We start from the raw sequence: 17,098 nt of genomic DNA on the forward strand, positions 1-17,098 counted from the left end.
ATCCCTTAAAGTGGGTCTCCAAGTGTTTTATACTGATGAACTTTCCACTGGATAGTTAATCAGTATCTGATCGGTGGGGGTCTGACACCCGGGACCCCTGCTAGTAAGCTGTTTGAGAAGGCACCAGTGGTCGCAATAGCGCCGCCATCTTCTCGCAGCTTTCCCGAGGCCAGTGACGTCACGTTCATCAGTCACATGGACTAGGCAAAGCTCGGCATCAAATGGACGGTGCTGGGCTTGGTGAGCCGTGGTGTTACTAAGAGTGCCAGTGCCTTCTCAAACAGCTGATCGGCGGGGGTCGTGATTGTCGGACCCCCACAGATTAGATACTGGTGAACTATCTAAAGGAGAGTTCATCCGTAAAAAAAAACACTTGGAAAACCCCTTTAAAAGGCTTCTATCAACCTGGCTGACCTGTTACATGGACGCTTGGCAGCTGAAGGCATCTGTGTTGGTCCCATGTTCATATGTGTCCGCATTGCTGAGAAAAATTAAGTTTTAATATATGCAAATAAGCCTCTAGGAGCAACGGGGGCATTACCATTACACCTAGAGGCCCTGTTCTCTTTGTAAGGGCTCATTCAGACAGCTGCATACTGTCCGCAAAAATGCAGATCCGTTTTTTGGAGGACAGTTCAGCATGTCCGCAATAAAACTGATTAAATTCTGTTTTTTTGTTGATCCATAGACTTCGATAGGGCCATGTCCTGATTTTCACTGACAAGTATAGGACATGTTGAATTTTTTTTGCTGAGCCGTGCAATGGAAGAAAAGGGCCCCATAGAACTAAATGGGACAGCATCTAATCCGCAAAAAAACGGATCCGCATTTTTGCGGACAGCATACGGCCGTCTGAATGAGCCCTAATGGTTGTGCTCTCTGCACTTTGATTGACAGGGGCAGCCAGTGAAAACATCATCACACCTGGCCCGGTCAATCAAAGTTGCAGAGGGTGCAGGAGTTGCAGAGAGAGCTGAGCCTCTAGGTGTAACAGTAACACCCCTATTGTTCCTAGAGGCTCATTTGCATATATTGCATGTATTACTTTCAAGAAAGGCATTCAGGCTCCTCTTGAACTGGTGCAATGAATCAGCCATCACCACCTCCTCCTGCAGAGAGCTCCATAGTCTCGCTGCTCTTACCGTAAAGAATCCTAGGAGGAGGAGGAGAATGATGATTATGATGATGATGATGATGATGTAAGAACCTTCTATCCTCCAGAGATAGAGGATGTCCACTTCTCATTGTCAAGGTATACAAATATCATTAGGCAGATCTCTGTACTGTCCATTCATATATTTGTACATTGCAGTTGGATCTCCCTTAAGCCGTCTCCTCTCCAGACGTGGCTGTTGAGGTAACTACTTGCACTCCCTGGAGCTTGTATTCTTATGGCTCTATGCTGCGCCATTCCTCCCTTATTTCTACTAGAAGTTATAAATGAATTGCTAGCAGCTTGCAGTAAAGTTACAGATGGGTGTAGGGGGAGGGGTGGGGGTGTCCACTGCACAGTCTGACACGAGCAGCACTGATTGGACAGAGTCAGACACACCCACTACTGGTAACACCCAGCAGTACCTTTACTGCAGACTGCTGGCAATTTATTTGTAAACTTCGAGCAGCAATAATAGAGGAATGACACAGCATACAGTCATAGGAATAGATGTTCCAGAATTGTTATTACACGGGGAATGCATATAGTTACTAAAACAGACCTGTCAGGAGAGGTTTTCTCCAAATTGAATAACCCTAGGTTTTATTACCGGTATCGGCGCTGTTATCCACCTATTCCCTTCGTCGTCCCACTCTGCACCCGCTCTAGTTCAGCTATGTCCTACTTGCATACAGGCGCCCAAAACTGTACCCAATACTCCATGTGTGGTCTGACTAGTAATCTGTATAGAGACAGAACAATAGTCTAGGCCTCTTTTTATTACATTCCGTTTTTTGCTTTGGCAGCAGCTGCCTGGCATTGGTCACTAAATTTACATTTGCCATCCACCAGTATCCCCGAGTTACAATTACATAGCTTTACCATTAACCCATTGAAGAGCACCATCTGGTTACAGAGGTAGCAGCCGCACCCAAGCAATGGCATTTGGGGGGACTAATAGACCCCTCTGCCACATGAGAAGACACCAGTATAAAAAATGGCCCGCGGTGGGTGGTGGCCCTGGGTGGTGGGTGGTGGCCCTCTGATGAATTTGGATCCCCAAGTTGCCTCTCAGCAAAAGTTATCGACAGCAGTTTTTTAGGGCACCCATAGGACACTTAACCCGTAACACATTGAGATATTTGTCCTTTAAGTCTTCAGAAAACGTCTTAATGTTCCTGCGTGGGCCCCACAGATCTGTGAAAATATTGGTGGCGGTCTGGAACAATAATGTGAGTGATTTATAAAAGGAGACATTGAAAATAAATAGCGCAGCAGTTAACGTATCAATCAAGTAGATGGCTGGAAATTGTGAAAACCTTTAAGGAAAACAAGATCATTGCCATGGATGTTTTGCAGAAGACAAAAAATAACATTTGGGAAGATTTATGATCATCTGTTCCAGCATTTGAAGATGGTAAATGCAGAATTTCAGTATCAGTCCTTTGTGTTTCATTACACAAATCTGTTTGGCTTCATTTTAACCCCTTCAAAACCTTGCAATCTTTAATTTTTAAGTTTAAATTTTTGACTCCCTGCCTCCCTGAAGCCAAAACTTTTTTATTTTTACCTTCACATAGCCGCGTGAGCGCTTGTTATTTTTGGGACAAGTTATACTCTGGGACCCACTCCTAACTCCAGAACGGGGCTTCCGAAGTGAAGGAGGGCAAGCTGCGCATTTGCGGTGTGCTCTGCATTCACTGCTATGGGAGTTCCAAAGATAACCTAAAGGGTTATCTGCCAATCACATATACCAGCAGTGTAAGTTCCACACTTTGCGGAACGGAACGTCATGCCCTCTGCAAAACTGTCTTATCCTTGTCTGTCTGCAAAACGGACAAGAGTAGGATATGTTCTATTTTTTGCGGGTGCCGCAGAACAAACATACGAATGTGGACAGCATTTCCCAGCTGCGTGCATCCTACTTTCACTTTCATTTTGTGCCGGTTATCTAATTAACCTTATCCCTAAATTACTAAGAGATAAGAAATTAGCTATAATGAGTGCTTATAAGGAGCCGTCAGCTCCCTCCCTGATGGAAAAGAGAGAAGATTAATATCCTGCTACTAGAGCATCTTAGCTCTGTACAGAGAAAAGGGCTCCATATTTTTAATAAAGACCAATTGAAAAAAAGATTTATAGCTCATAATGAGTACAATGCACTAAAAACGAAAATGCCCCAAAGGTGTACATAGACTTTAAGCTGTTGATGAAAGGAAATTCTTATAGAAGGCTTCATTGTGAGATGGTGACTTGGTAGGTCCAGGTCTAGCATGGAAATAAAGTCCCATGGCTTCTGGCAATCACACTAAACTTCTATGTAATCTGTTTTGGCAGCACAAAAGAGACACCTCAAAGATCACCAAGTATGTGGAGCTCGTTATTGTGGCTGATAATCGCGAGGTAAGAAATGAGAACATCTGACAGCCTTTTCCCTTCTCTATATATTTTTCACACAGTGTAAAAAATGTAGTCTCCTGGGTTCAGATATTGGAAATTCCATAGCCTGCAAATGGGAAGATGTTAAACAGGCCAAAGACAAGTAGCTAAGGGGGAGGGTTGACCATCTATCACGTAGGAAGACACCTGTATTAATAATGGCCATGGGCAGGTAGGGGGAGACTGGTACAGATTTTGCACTGGGGCTCAGGGCTACATCACTAACCCAGGACTGTTGATGTTAGCATGCCTAGCACAGTAATGCAACTGATAAAAGATGCTCAGCTCAGCCAATGGAGAAGATCTAGACACCCTCACGATGGATCTCCTCAGCTGCCAGACTCTTGGGATAATGCGTCTTTAAAGGGCTTCTGTCACCCCACTAAACCTTTTTTTGATTACTTATAATCCCTACACTGTGATTTATGCCTACACAATCTAATTAATCATTTTGGTCCAGTAGATTTTGTTTAAAACAAGCTTTTACAATATGCAAATTACCTTGCTACCAGCAAGTAGGGCGGCTACTTGCTGGTAGCAGCCGCATCCTCCGATCCTAAAGACGCCCCCTCCGCATGTTGATTGACAGGGCCAGGGAACGGGATCGTTCTCTGCTGGCCCTGCCTGTTTGCATTCAAAATCTGGCGCCTGCGCCGCGGCCGTACCTGTCTTCAATCAGTGCAGGCGCACTGAGAGGCGGCCGCTCCATCCTCAATGCGCCTGCGCCGGGTGTAGATGTGACGTCATCGGCGCAGGCGCATTGAGGATGGAGCGGCTGAGCGAGTGGCCGACTCTCAGTGCGCCTGCGCCGATTGAAGACAGGCGCCAGATTTTGAATGCAAACAGGCAGGACCAGCAGAGAACGATCCCGTTCCCTGGCCCTGTCAATCACAATGCAGAGGGGGTGTTTTTAGGATCAGAGGATGCGGCTTCTACCAGCAAGTAGCCGCCCTACTTGGGGTGACAGAAGCCCTTTAAACTTCAAAGATTCTTTGTGGATTTTTTTTATAGTACTTTAATAAATACTTACCGTATCTATGGATCTCCATGTCTGATGCTTCCTCCATTCTCCCCTATCCGAACCACATTAAAGGGGTATTCCCATCTGAGACAATGGGAGCATATCATTAGGATATGTCCCCATTGTCTGATAGGTGCGGGTCCCACCTCTGGGACCTACACCGAGAATGGAGCAGGGAAGGTGGTGGCTGGGGGACCCCAGGTTTCCCCGGGTCCAGCCACCACCAAGTGCTCTCCCCATATTAGCGAATGGGAGCGCACTGCTCTTGCACGGCCACCGCTCCCATTCATTTCTATGGGGCCGATGGAAATAGCCAAGCCAGTGCTCGGCTATTTTAGGTGGTTCCATAGAAATGAATGGAGGGTGGCTGCGCATGCGCAGTGCACCCTCCACAGCGGTGGGACCCGCACCTATTAGACAATGGGGGCATATCCTAGCGATATGCTCAACATTGTCTGAAATGGGAAAACCCTGTTGAGTGTAAATACTGGCCATGGACACCTCGCACCGTCACCGATCTTCTGTTCTGCAGTAGCCCTGGCACCGCAACTACACAGCTCCATCTATTGTGCAATGAATCCATTGAAGTGAATGGGAGCAGCGCTGCAGTAACCAGCTCAGTCCACTACACAATGGATGGAGCTGTGTAGTTCCAACATCGGAGCTATTCCTAAACGGCTGATCGACAGGGGTGGGGGGGGTCTCGGAACTCCACTGATCTGACATTGATGGTCTATCGTAAAGGGGTTGTCTCACCTGGAACATTGGTGGCAAATCGCCAGGATGGGACCTCTGTGACCCGCACTCATGCCTAAAACGAAGCGCATGTGTGGCCGCCCTGACTTCCCGAAAATAGACAAGCAGCGCTTCCATAGACATGAATGGAGGGCAGACGCACATGCGCGGTGCGCGCTCCCGCACTGTGAATGCTCCATTCTAGAGATGCAGGTGCAGGTCTCAGAGGTGAGACCCACACTTATCTGACATTGGGATATGCCACTAATGCTCCACGTGAGACAACCCCTTTAAGGCCATCATTATCAAAATACTGGAAAACCCCTTTGAAGAGGACCTGTCACCGCTCCTGACATGCCTGTTTTAATAACTTCATGCATTCCCCGTGTAATAACATGTGTGTGTCTCTGCACAGTCTCCAATCAGTGCTGCCATTGTCAGACTGTGCAGGGACACACCTCCCACTGGTTACCTCCCCTCTGTACCCTTACGGCAGACTGCTAGCAATTCACTCATAACTTCTAGTAGAAATAATAAAGGAATGACACAACATAGAGCCATAAGAATAGATGCTGCAGAACGGTTATTATATGGGGAATGCATGGAGCTAATAAAACAGACATGTCAGGAGCGGTGATAGGTCTTCTTTAAAGCAGTCAGTCACATGTGTCATTGTTCAAATTATCTTCTTTAGTTATATCCAAAGCTGCTTTCAACATTCTGCTGATCTCTCATGTGGCATGACCTCAGGACTGCCATATTCTAGTTTGCTGTTTGTACATGCATCCTCAGCCATCAGCAGTCTAATATTAATCTACTGCAATTTTGTATGTGATCTATGCGGTCTTGGCTAAGGCTTTTGTATTTGTGCCTGTGAAAGTGCTAAAGAATTCCAGCCAGACAAAATTTTTTTTTTTTTTTAAATGCAGCTTTGGATGTGAATGGAGTATAAGCCACGCTATACCTTTAACCATAAAAAAAAAAAATGTGTCTACATGGATAGACATCTGAATTCATTTTTTATTTATTTTTTGGGCCCAGATTGCATGACTGGTTGTTTTGCCTGGTTTTTGACTACAGGAAGCTGGGATGTATGGGCTGTATGTGCGATATGATAAATTTAGATACCTCATTAGACTTACAATGAATGGCAAGTTAGGCATTTTTTAGACAGTGAACATAATCAGCTTGTCATATTTGTCTTCTCCACACAGGAGAGAAAAATCAATAATGTATAAAAGTATAACAACAATGTAATTGCATTTTCGCTGTGATGTACATCTTATGAATATAAAGTCGAAAACAATTGTTGGAGGTTCGCTGCCAAGTGCTGTGATCTGACGAGGAGCGCCGAATGCAAATCGCTTTTGTGTAAAGTACAGTGCGACCCGGATGCTTCCATGAAACACGTCTACAGGAAAATTGCGCTGAACAGTTCCTCCGGCAGGGTGATCTAGAGATTTATCTGCCACCAATGGGGTCCGTCAGCATCCGTATTTACAGTCAGACCTGTTTTCCATTTTCTTCTACATTTCCCCAAAGGCATCCGTTTTGTCTAAAAGATACTACGGCCTCCTAGGACTCTATCCTACCCCTATGTCAGAGTGACAGCGACATATACAGTTGTGTTCAAAATAATAGCAGTGTGTTTAAAAAAAGTGAATAAAGCCCCAAATCCTTCTAATAGCTTTTATTTTCATACACACAAATGCATTGGGAACACTACACATTCTATTCCAAATCAAAACATGAAGAAAAATATATAAAATTTGTGTTGTTCCTTTAAAAAAAATGAAGAAAAGTGAATATTAGACTGTTCAAAAAAATAGCAGTGTGTGTATTCTTCTTTACAAACTCAAACATTCACTATATAAACTGAAAAATGTTTGAAGATTTTGCTTTCCTTTGAATCACTTCACTAATATTTAGTTGTATAACCGCTGTCTCTGAGAACTGCTGTACATCTGTGCTGCTCGGAGTCACCACCTTCTGGCCCCTGTGAACAGGTATTCCAGCCCAGGATGACTGCACTACATTCCACAGTTCTTCTCTATTTCTTGGTTTTGCCTCAGAAACTGCATTTTTGATGTCACCCCACAAGTTTTCTATTGGATTAAGATCCGGGGATTGGGCCGGCCGCTCCATAACGTCAATCTTGTTGGTCTTGAACCAAGATGTTGCCCGTTTACTGGTGTGTTTGGGGTCGTTGTCTTGTTGGAACACCCATTTCAAGGGCATTTCCTCTTCAGCATAAGGCAGCATGACCTCTTCAAGTGTTCTGATGTATTCACACTGATCCATGATCCCTGGTCTGCGATAAATAGGCCCAACACCGTAGTATGAGAAGCATCCCCATATCATGACGCTTGCGCCACCATGCTTCACTGTCTTCACAGTGCACTGTGGCTGAATTCAGTGTTTGGGGGTCGTCTGACAAACTGTCTCCGGCCACTAGACCCAAAAAGAACAATCTTACTTTCATCAGTCCACAGAATGTCTCTTTAGGCCGTCAATGTGCTCTGTGGCAAATTGTAACCTCTTCAGCACATGTCTTTTTTTCAGCAGTAGGACTTTGCGGGGGCTTCTTGCAGCTAGCTTGGCTTCACATAGGCATCTTCTAATTGTAACAGGACTCACAGGTAACTTTAGATCTTCTTTGATCTTCCTGGAGCTGATTGTTGGCTTAGTCCTTGCCATTTTGACTATTCTTCTATCCATTCGATTGGTAGTTTTTCGCTTTCTTCCACGTCTTTCAGGTTTTGGTTGCCATTTTAAAGCATTTGCGATCATTTTAGCTGAGAAGCCTATCATTTTCTGCACTTTATATGTTTTCCCCTCCAACTTTTTAATCAGGGTACGCTGTTCTTCTTAACAATGTCTGGAACGACCTATTTTCCTCAGAATTTCAGAGAGAAATGCACTGTAACCAGCATGTACAACATTTGCCGCCTTCCTTCCTTAAATAAAGGCAATAATTGCCACCTGTTTTTCAAAGAATGAATGACCTCACTCATTGAACTCCACACTACTATTATTTTGAACATTCCCCCTTCAATTAGTGATTCAATTACACAGAATCAGCAGCATGCATGTCGTGACTGTAGGCTCTGTTGGATTTCTATTTCTCTACTACACCAGGTTAGTGATGTCTGACTGCTATTATTTTGAACACAACTGTATGACTATGGGTAAACGGAGGGTACCTGCTAGTAACAAACAGCCTGCTCAATAACTGAGTTTTTTTTTTAATTGAAAAAACGGCCCAAAACCATCCCTTTTTGAGGGAACATGCCTGCCAGGGTCTATACCAGGGATGCCCAACCTGCGACCTTCCAGCTGTTGCAAAACTACAACTCCCAGCATGCCTGGACAGCCTACAGCTATTAGCATACAGCAGGGCATGATGGGAGTTGTAGTTTTACAACAGCTGGAGGGCCGCAGGTTGAGCAGTGAGCATCTCTGGTCTATACACAAACGGTGGTATCGTCTGTGACGTTTCTTTTTCCGGAAGGCAGTGGTAGGATGTCAGCACGAGGAATAAGATTTGTGAATGATGTGATGAAGGTTGATGATTCTCAAATTAATGTACAAAGTTGTATTTTATAGCTCACCCCAATGGCTGCCTAAGTAACACGCTGAATGACCGAGTCTGACTCTCTCTCTATCAGTTTATTGTAAATCTGTCTATTCTCTCCTCCTCGCTGTGAATCAAGCGCACTCCCTGGACTAATCCACTCTCTATCTGCGTTCTGTGTATTAGAACAGCTGAAGGAGGCGACTGCAAAGTTTAAACACTAAGGCCTCATGCACACGAACGTATTTTCATTCCGTGTCCGTTCCGTTTTTTTGGCAAACCATATACAGAACCATTCATTTCAATGGGTCCGCAAAAAAAAATAAACGGAAGGTACTCTGTGTGCATACTATTTCCGTATTTCCGTTCGGCAAAAAAAATAGAACATGTCCTATTATTGTCCGCATTACGGACAAGGATAGTACTGTTCTAGTAGGGGCCAGTTGTCCTCAAAATACAGAATGCACACGGATGTCATCCGTATTTTTGGTGGATACATACGGTCGTGTGCATGAGGCCCAATCCCACCCAGTCCCCTTTGTGAACTCTTATAGTGATTTGTGAGCCAAAACCAGGTGCAGCTCTAAACATAGAACAGGAGCAGATCTTTCCCTTCTACCTCATGTCTATGGAGGCTCCACTTCTGGTTTTGGCTCACAAATCACTGATGGAAATCACTGACCAAACATTGAAGTGTGAACGAGGCCTTAAAGTGGTTATGCAGCCCTTAGCGCACCCACAGAGTAGTTGTGCCCCCTTAGACTAGTGCTGCCCCTGAATACCCTGCCTACAACTATGCTGCTCCCTTTGTGCTCCCTTAAAGTAGTGCTGCCCCTTTAGTACCCTCTTACAATAGGGCTGCCCCCTTACATTTGTGCTGCAACCTTAGTGTCTCCCTTTCATTATTGCTGCTGTCCCATTAGTGTCCCATATATAGTAGTGTTGCCCCTTACAATCATGTTGTCCCCATAGTGCCTCCCTTTCATTAGTGCTGCTGCCCCCTTACATTCATCCCTTACAATAGGGCTCCCTGCCTCACCATTGTATTCAGCTGTATCTGCGTCCTGAGAGTGTAATCAGTTCGGTACAGTAGTTCCATAGTGCGTGGGAAGCACAGGAGACGTCTTGGAGACAATCGTGTGAGGAGCACATAAAGGAGAATAAAGCATGAGATCTTTGGGGATTATATTTGAGGAGGTGGAGGGAAATTAGGGCAGAGATGCATGGAGGGGAGGAGGTTATGGATGGACGTGTACACAGTTTTTATATTATGAACTGAGTCCGCTGGGTGCTGGAGTCGGTGTAGGTCTTAGTAGAGGGGTTGGTGGATTAACCAGGCAGCAGGATGGGGATGGAGACGAGCAAGAGAGATGGGAGTCCGCCTAGAAGGATATTGCAGTAGTCTCAGTGGGAGATGATGAGGGCAAGATTTTTGTTGACTCAAGGTTAAGAAAAGAGAAGTTTTGAGAAATGCTTCTAAAGAACACCCGTCCCCTCTCCGGACATGTCTGTTTTAGCAACTACTTGCATTCTCCATGAAATAACAATTCTCGAGCATCTATTCCTATGACTCTATGCTATGCCCTTCCTTTATTATTCCTGCTAAAAAAATTATGAATGAATTACTATTGGTTTGCAGTAAAGGTCCAGATGGGAGTGACTGTCAGTGCTGCCAGTGTCAGACTTTTCAAGGACACCCCCAACTGGTAACACCCACCTGGACCAAAATATATACCATATACATAGCAACTAGAGATGAGCGAAGTTTTCAAAAATTAGATTCGGCTGCTTTGCCAAATTTTGTCAAGAAATTCGATTCGTTATGAATTCCACTTTGTTAACTTCGATTCGCTCAACGCTAATAGCAATGTCCTAAAGATGCCACAATTCTATGGCAGGATGGAGTGGCACAGAGGTGTGAGCTTTTATACAAAGTTTCTGTTACCAGTTTAGAAACATCTCATTAAATTGCTATTTTCTATGGAAATGAGTTGAGCGGAGAACAACAACAGTAACTGATGAGGATTTGCCATATCATGTCTGATTATGACCGTTTAGCAGAGTCAGCCATGTTTTTGTGACATGCGGCGGTCCATTGTATAGAGTAATGGTTATGACTGTGCTGATCCCGTAGTTACATATAGGAAACTCGTCACTCCGTGAATGCAGCTCAGTAAACATCACAGCCCTCGTGTAATGTCCGCCGCTAACGAGGTCTGATTCTGCTGAATGGGATAGCGCCGCCGCCATTGCTGCTCGTACACTATTGTACAGATGCTTGCTGAGCCATGTAGTACTTTCTCATTTACACGTGTGACTTCTCTCTCCAGTTTCAGAGGCAGGGGAAAGATGTGGAGAGAGTTAAACACAGGCTGCTGGAAATGGCCAACTCCGTGGATAAGGTCAGTGCCCTTTCTGGTCACGTGATATACATATCCTTTAGTGTTTTATTCATATACTTGTATTTAATGCCTTCCAACTAAGAGGACCTGTCGCCTCTCCTGACATGTCTTGCATTCACCATTTTGGAGCATCTATTCTTATGACTCTATGTTGTGTTGTCCCTCTGTTATTCCTACTAAAAGTTTGCATTTCTAGCAGTCTACAATGGAGGTCCAGATGGGTGTTACCAGAAAGTTCCTGCGCAGTCTGACACTGGCAGCACCTCTCCTGACAAGTCTGTTTAAGTAACTACTTGCATTCCCCACATAATAACATAATGCTGTCAGTGTTATCCAATACATTCCAGGCCTCTAAGGCCTCTTTCACACCGGCGTCATGTTTTTTGCCCAGATATGATGCGCGAGTGCAAAACATTGTAATGCGTTTTGCACGCGCGTGAGAAAAATCGGCATGTTTGGTACCTAACTCCGAACTTCTTCACAGAAGTTCAGGCTTGGGATCGGTGTTCTGTAGATTGTATTAATTTCCCTTATAACATGGTTATAAGGCAAAATAATAGCATTCTTAATACAGAATGCATAGTAAACTAGCGCTGGAAGGGTTAAAAAAATAATAATAATAATTTAACTCACCTTAATCAACTTGATCGCGCAGCCAGCATCTCTTCTGTCTTCTTCTTTGCTGTGCACAGGAATAGGACCTTTGATGACGGGTCACTGTGCTTATCACATGGTCCAATCACATGGTTCATCACCATGGTGAGGGACCATGTGATTGGATCATGTGATGTGACGTCACCACAGGTCCTTAGCCGGCAGCTCAACATTACAGAAGAAGACAGAGATCCGCAACTAAGCGATCAAGTGGACTCGATGAGTTAATTTTTATTTAATTTTTTTAACCCCTCCATCACTATTTTACTTTGCATTCTGTAACCATGTTATAAAGGAAAATAATACAGATCGGGTTGTCACCTAGCAACCATGCGTGAAAATCGCACCGCATCCGCATTCGCTTGCGGATGCTTGCGATTTTCACGCAGCCCCATTCACTTCTATGGGGCCTGCGTTGCGTGAAAAAGGCAGAATATAGAGCATGCTGCGATTTTCACGCAACGCACAAGTGATGCGTGAAAATCACAGCTCATGTGCACAGCCCTATAGAAATGAATGGCTCCGGATTCAGTGCGGGTGCAATGCGTTCAACTCACGCGCAGAATACTTGCCCGTGTGAAAGGGGCCTAAGGGTTACATAGCATCATAAATCAGTATAATACTATGCGGACCCCGACAGTGCTGGGAGGGCAGGACGGGGACCGCTGCATACTCGCACTGCGAGTCCCATGCGTGGGACTTGCTCGTCTGAAAGGGGCCTAAAGGTTACATTGTTCTGCAGGATCTCTGTTTGTAGTCTGTGTTTGTAGTCTGTAACCGTGACGACTAGGGATGAGCGAATCGACTTCGGATGAAACATCCGAAGTCTATTCGCATAAAACTTCGTTCTAATACTGTACGGAGCAGGAGCTCCAAGGTACCACTCGGAACCTAACCCGAGTTCGGGAAATGTTTTTTTACAGTACAAATTAATTTATGAGGTTATTACGCAGTCTCATGAGACTTCGCAACGCAATAACTTTGGCTCATCGGAGCCAATAAATTCTAATACTGTACAGAGCTCCTGCTCCGTACAGTATTGGAACTAAGTTTTATGCAAATCGAAGTCGATTCGCTCATCCCTAGTGACGACGCAAAAGTAAGCATAGGAGCTGTATACACAAAACAGTGGGTCGTCCATTATTGACTATGATATTGATGACCTTTCCATGGGTCACTTGTAATATAGGCCCCAGTGCAATTAAGTTCAGTAATCAATTGTATATTAATAAAATCTACCTCTTAAATAGGCACACGGACCACTAATCACTTAATGGGAATTTGTCATCAGAAAATGACCTATTGTTTAAATTATGTTTTTATGTCAAACATATATTTTTTTCGACTTTTTATTGTGTTTTAAAAAAAAAATGTGTCACTATTAATATTCTTAAAAACGGTATATAATCCTGCAATTATCACAGTGGGCGCTAGGTCTAATAGTAGGTCATGATTTCCTGTTCTGTACTGGTAAACGTTTTAGTAGCTACTGTCATTATCACCACAGGCAGAATTACAATGACAAGTAACACCTCTGTATAGATAACACAGGATCCACCATTCACAATAGGTGATATCACAGCTTATCTACTCCCTCCTGACCTCTGCACAGGTCACACAGCATGTCTAGGAAAGTCAAGGGGGTCCCCTCCTGTCCATGTGGCTGCCCTCAAAAGACAGGAAGTCTTCACATATTTTAGACCTAGTGGCCTAATGTCAACTGCAGATTTTTTATTTTAATATAGATCGTGATATGGAAAATTTAAAAAAATCTGCAAAAATTCACTAAAAATGTGTTTAACCTAAAAACCATGATTTAAATAATGGGTTATTTTCTGACGACACATTGCCTTTAAAAGCACAACCGTGCACGCCAGACCAAATATATCACTGGCATCCTATGGGGAGGAACCTTGGGATAAGCAACCAATATCAGATCAGTGGAGGTCAGTCTCCCTGCACCCCCACTAATCAACGTATTGAAGGGGCCACATGCACGGGTCCCCTTCAGTGTTTACTACGTACAGCGCCATCCATATTGTGGTGGTGGTGCCCGGTACTGTTACTTTCTCACTCAAGTGAATAGGACTGAGCAGTAATTTCAAGGACAACCACTAACGAAATGCACAGAACTGTTCCCGGCCGGAGCGCTGCAGCCCCTTCAGTCAGCTGATCGGACCCCCACTGATGGTGTATCCCTAAGTCCTACAAAACCCCTTTAACCCAAACTATTTGCATATTTTATTTTAGATGCAGAATACACGATAAGTTGCAAAAGTCTACACGCCCTGTAAGACTTTATCAAAAGGTTACGTTTAGATTTCGTTGCGCCTATTAAGCCTCAGCGTTTCTCTGTGGCGGCGTTTGAGATGCGTTTTATTTCTATTAAATTAATTATTTTCGGATACATTTTAGACTCCTTTCAATCTGCATGACGGCTTTTCATTAGCCCTGCAGAGACGTACTTTTGTTTTTCTCTAAGGGGAAAGTCTTTTTTTTTTTTTCTTACCCTGTTCCTTAAGATTTGATGTAGCTTCTCCCACCAATCCCCAACTCCATAATCATATGAGATGAGCCCTCTCTGGAAACTCAATATCTTGTGGGTGAGACGTTCCTTAATTCAGCCCTTTAAGACGTGAATACAATGTTACCTTTTCTTTCACAACATTATCACAAAGCTACATTACACTTCTGTTTTTTGTTTTTGTTTTTTTTAGCAAAGTCAGTGCAATAACTGTAAGAGCTGATAACATTTAAGACTGCCTATAATTATCATACCAAAAAGAATTTCATCCCGGCCTGATGAGTGGAGCGCCATATTCTCGGCTAAATTATTCATCTGTAACATTCTGCATGTGTTAGTGCTGTCATCTCCGGAACTATGAAAAGATTGGGAGATGTTTTGATTAAAGGCGGAAAAAAAAAATTGCAATAAATTTATGAAAGATGAATACGTCTTCGTCTCGTTGAAAGGAGGATTTTTTATTTATTTTTGTGTTGTATTATGATGTTTGGAATTGAATCCGGTTTAAAGGGGACCCGTCACATTGCACATGCCGTCCTATCTGCAGGCAGCAGGCTATAGAGCAGGAGGAGCTGAGCGGATTGATATATAGTTTTATGGGGGAAAAATTCTGTATAACTTGTATTTCATCCATTTATATCCCTGCTCTTTGTATGTTTAGGAGTCTGGTGGGTGGTCCTATTCGATTGGACCTCCCACTGGACTCCTATGCATAGCTAAAGCAGAGATGTAAATTAATACATTATATGTTTCACTGAATCTTTTCCCACAAAACTATATATCAATCCGTTCAGCTCCTCCTGCTCTATAACCTGCTGCCTGCAGATAGGACGGCATGTGCAATGTGACGGGTTCACTTTAAAGTGATTTACGAGAGTTTTTTTTAATGATTGGTGGAGGTTCGACACCAGGACTCCTGCCGATCAGCTGTTTGAGAGGCACCGACGCTCGCAGTAGCGCCGCAGCCTTATCTCAGCTTACCAAGCACAGCGCCATAGATTGTACAGTGGCTGTCCTTGGTATTGCAGCTCAGCTCCATTCACTTTGAGGGGAATGAGCTGCACCTAGGCCACGTGAACGATTAACGTGACGTCACATGGCCTAGGCTAAGCTGTGAGAAAGCCGCTGCGCTGGTGCCTTCTCAAACAGCTGATCGGCGGGGGTCCCGAGTGTCCGATCCCCACAGATTAGATACTGATGACTTATCCTGAGCATAGGTCATCAGTGAAAAAACCCTTGGAAAAGCCCTTTAATTGATGGTGTAAGACAGGATTTGAGATGCTTAATTTGGCTGATTAACACAAAGACTGGATCTGTTGCCCATGGAGCCAATCATTGTGCAGATTTCATATTTAATGTGGTAAGGCTGCACAGAAGTGTCAGACGATAGAGCAGTGGTGCTCACAGCTGATATAGACTCGCCCGCTATACTAAAGAAAAAATAGTATATAGGAGGCTGGGCACGCACTAGATACTTGGAACCACACAATAATTTAATGTACAATAAAGAATGCAAATGAAAACCATACAATAAAATAAATGGCAAATCAATAAAATCGATACCATACGATAAAAACTTAAAATGTCGTTAGAAAAATCGTCCTGGGCTAAAAAAGTGCTCTAAATAGTCTCTCTTCCTATGGTATGAGAACCAAACTCATGGCACGTGTGCGGCGTCCCGCTACACAGGCCCAAAGAAACGTGTTCAAAGTCAATAGTAACCACAGCGATCTTGCAGGGATATTGATATGCCATATATAGCCGCTAGTCCTGAGACACCAGTGCTGTAATGGAGATGACCGAATTTCATATAAATATGGGGTAAAAATGGGGGACGAATAACCACTGAGGAAGGGACGACACACAGTCCCAAAACGCGTTTGGTACCACCGCCCCCCAATCCAGAGGAGGACTTCGAACCACAATATTGGATCTTATATTATTTTCTGCACCACAGCATCGCCACGCGATTTTCTACTAAAGAACTAATACAGGGTCATTACCAACTATAAGCCGTGAAAGAGTGAACCGCCCGCCCGCCCATGTGAGGACATCATTAGTCTCAAGGTCTATCCGACATCGATACATGTCTGTGATGCGAATTAGTGCGGTATAATCGAAGGGTGAAATAGTGGACACGTAAGTGTATACATTACCATTACAGCACTAGTGTCTCGGGACTAGCGGCTGTATACGGCATATCAATATCCCTGCAAGATTGCTGTGGTTACTATTGACTTTGAACACGTTTTGTTTGGGCCTGTGTAGCGGGACGCCGCACACGTGCCATGAGTTTGGTTCTCATACCATAGGAAGAGAGACTATTTAGAGCACTTTTTCAGCCCAGGACGATTTTCTAATGACATTTTACGTTTTATTGATTTTATTGATTTGCCATATATTTTATTGTATGGTTTTCATTTGTATTCTTTATTGTACATGAAATTATTGTGTGGTTCCAAGTACTAGTGCGCGCCCAGCCTCCTATATACCAGATTTCATATTTGCAGAGTGGTTGTAGGGGGTTGTCAGGTTTAGAAAACCCCTTTTCCTACACCCTGTTAGGACCCCTGTTAGGGTGCTGGGACACAGTGCA

At 44.0% G+C, this 17,098-nt stretch overlaps 1 protein-coding gene across 1 annotated transcript in view; it reads left to right on the plus strand.

The window, feature by feature from the left end:
* Window positions 1–17,098, plus strand: part of ADAM12 (ADAM metallopeptidase domain 12) — a 676,627-nt gene that overhangs the window by 401,786 nt on the left and 257,743 nt on the right. The window contains exons 8-9 of the mRNA XM_044298620.1: window positions 3,491–3,556; window positions 11,253–11,324. Of these exons, the coding sequence (XP_044154555.1) occupies window positions 3,491–3,556; window positions 11,253–11,324 (138 nt within the window). The remainder of the gene's footprint in view (window positions 1–3,490; window positions 3,557–11,252; window positions 11,325–17,098) is intronic.

The sequence above is a fragment of the Bufo gargarizans genome, chromosome 6 (genome assembly GCF_014858855.1).
Source record: "Bufo gargarizans isolate SCDJY-AF-19 chromosome 6, ASM1485885v1, whole genome shotgun sequence".
In the NCBI taxonomy this organism is placed as follows: Eukaryota; Metazoa; Chordata; class Amphibia; order Anura; family Bufonidae; genus Bufo; species Bufo gargarizans.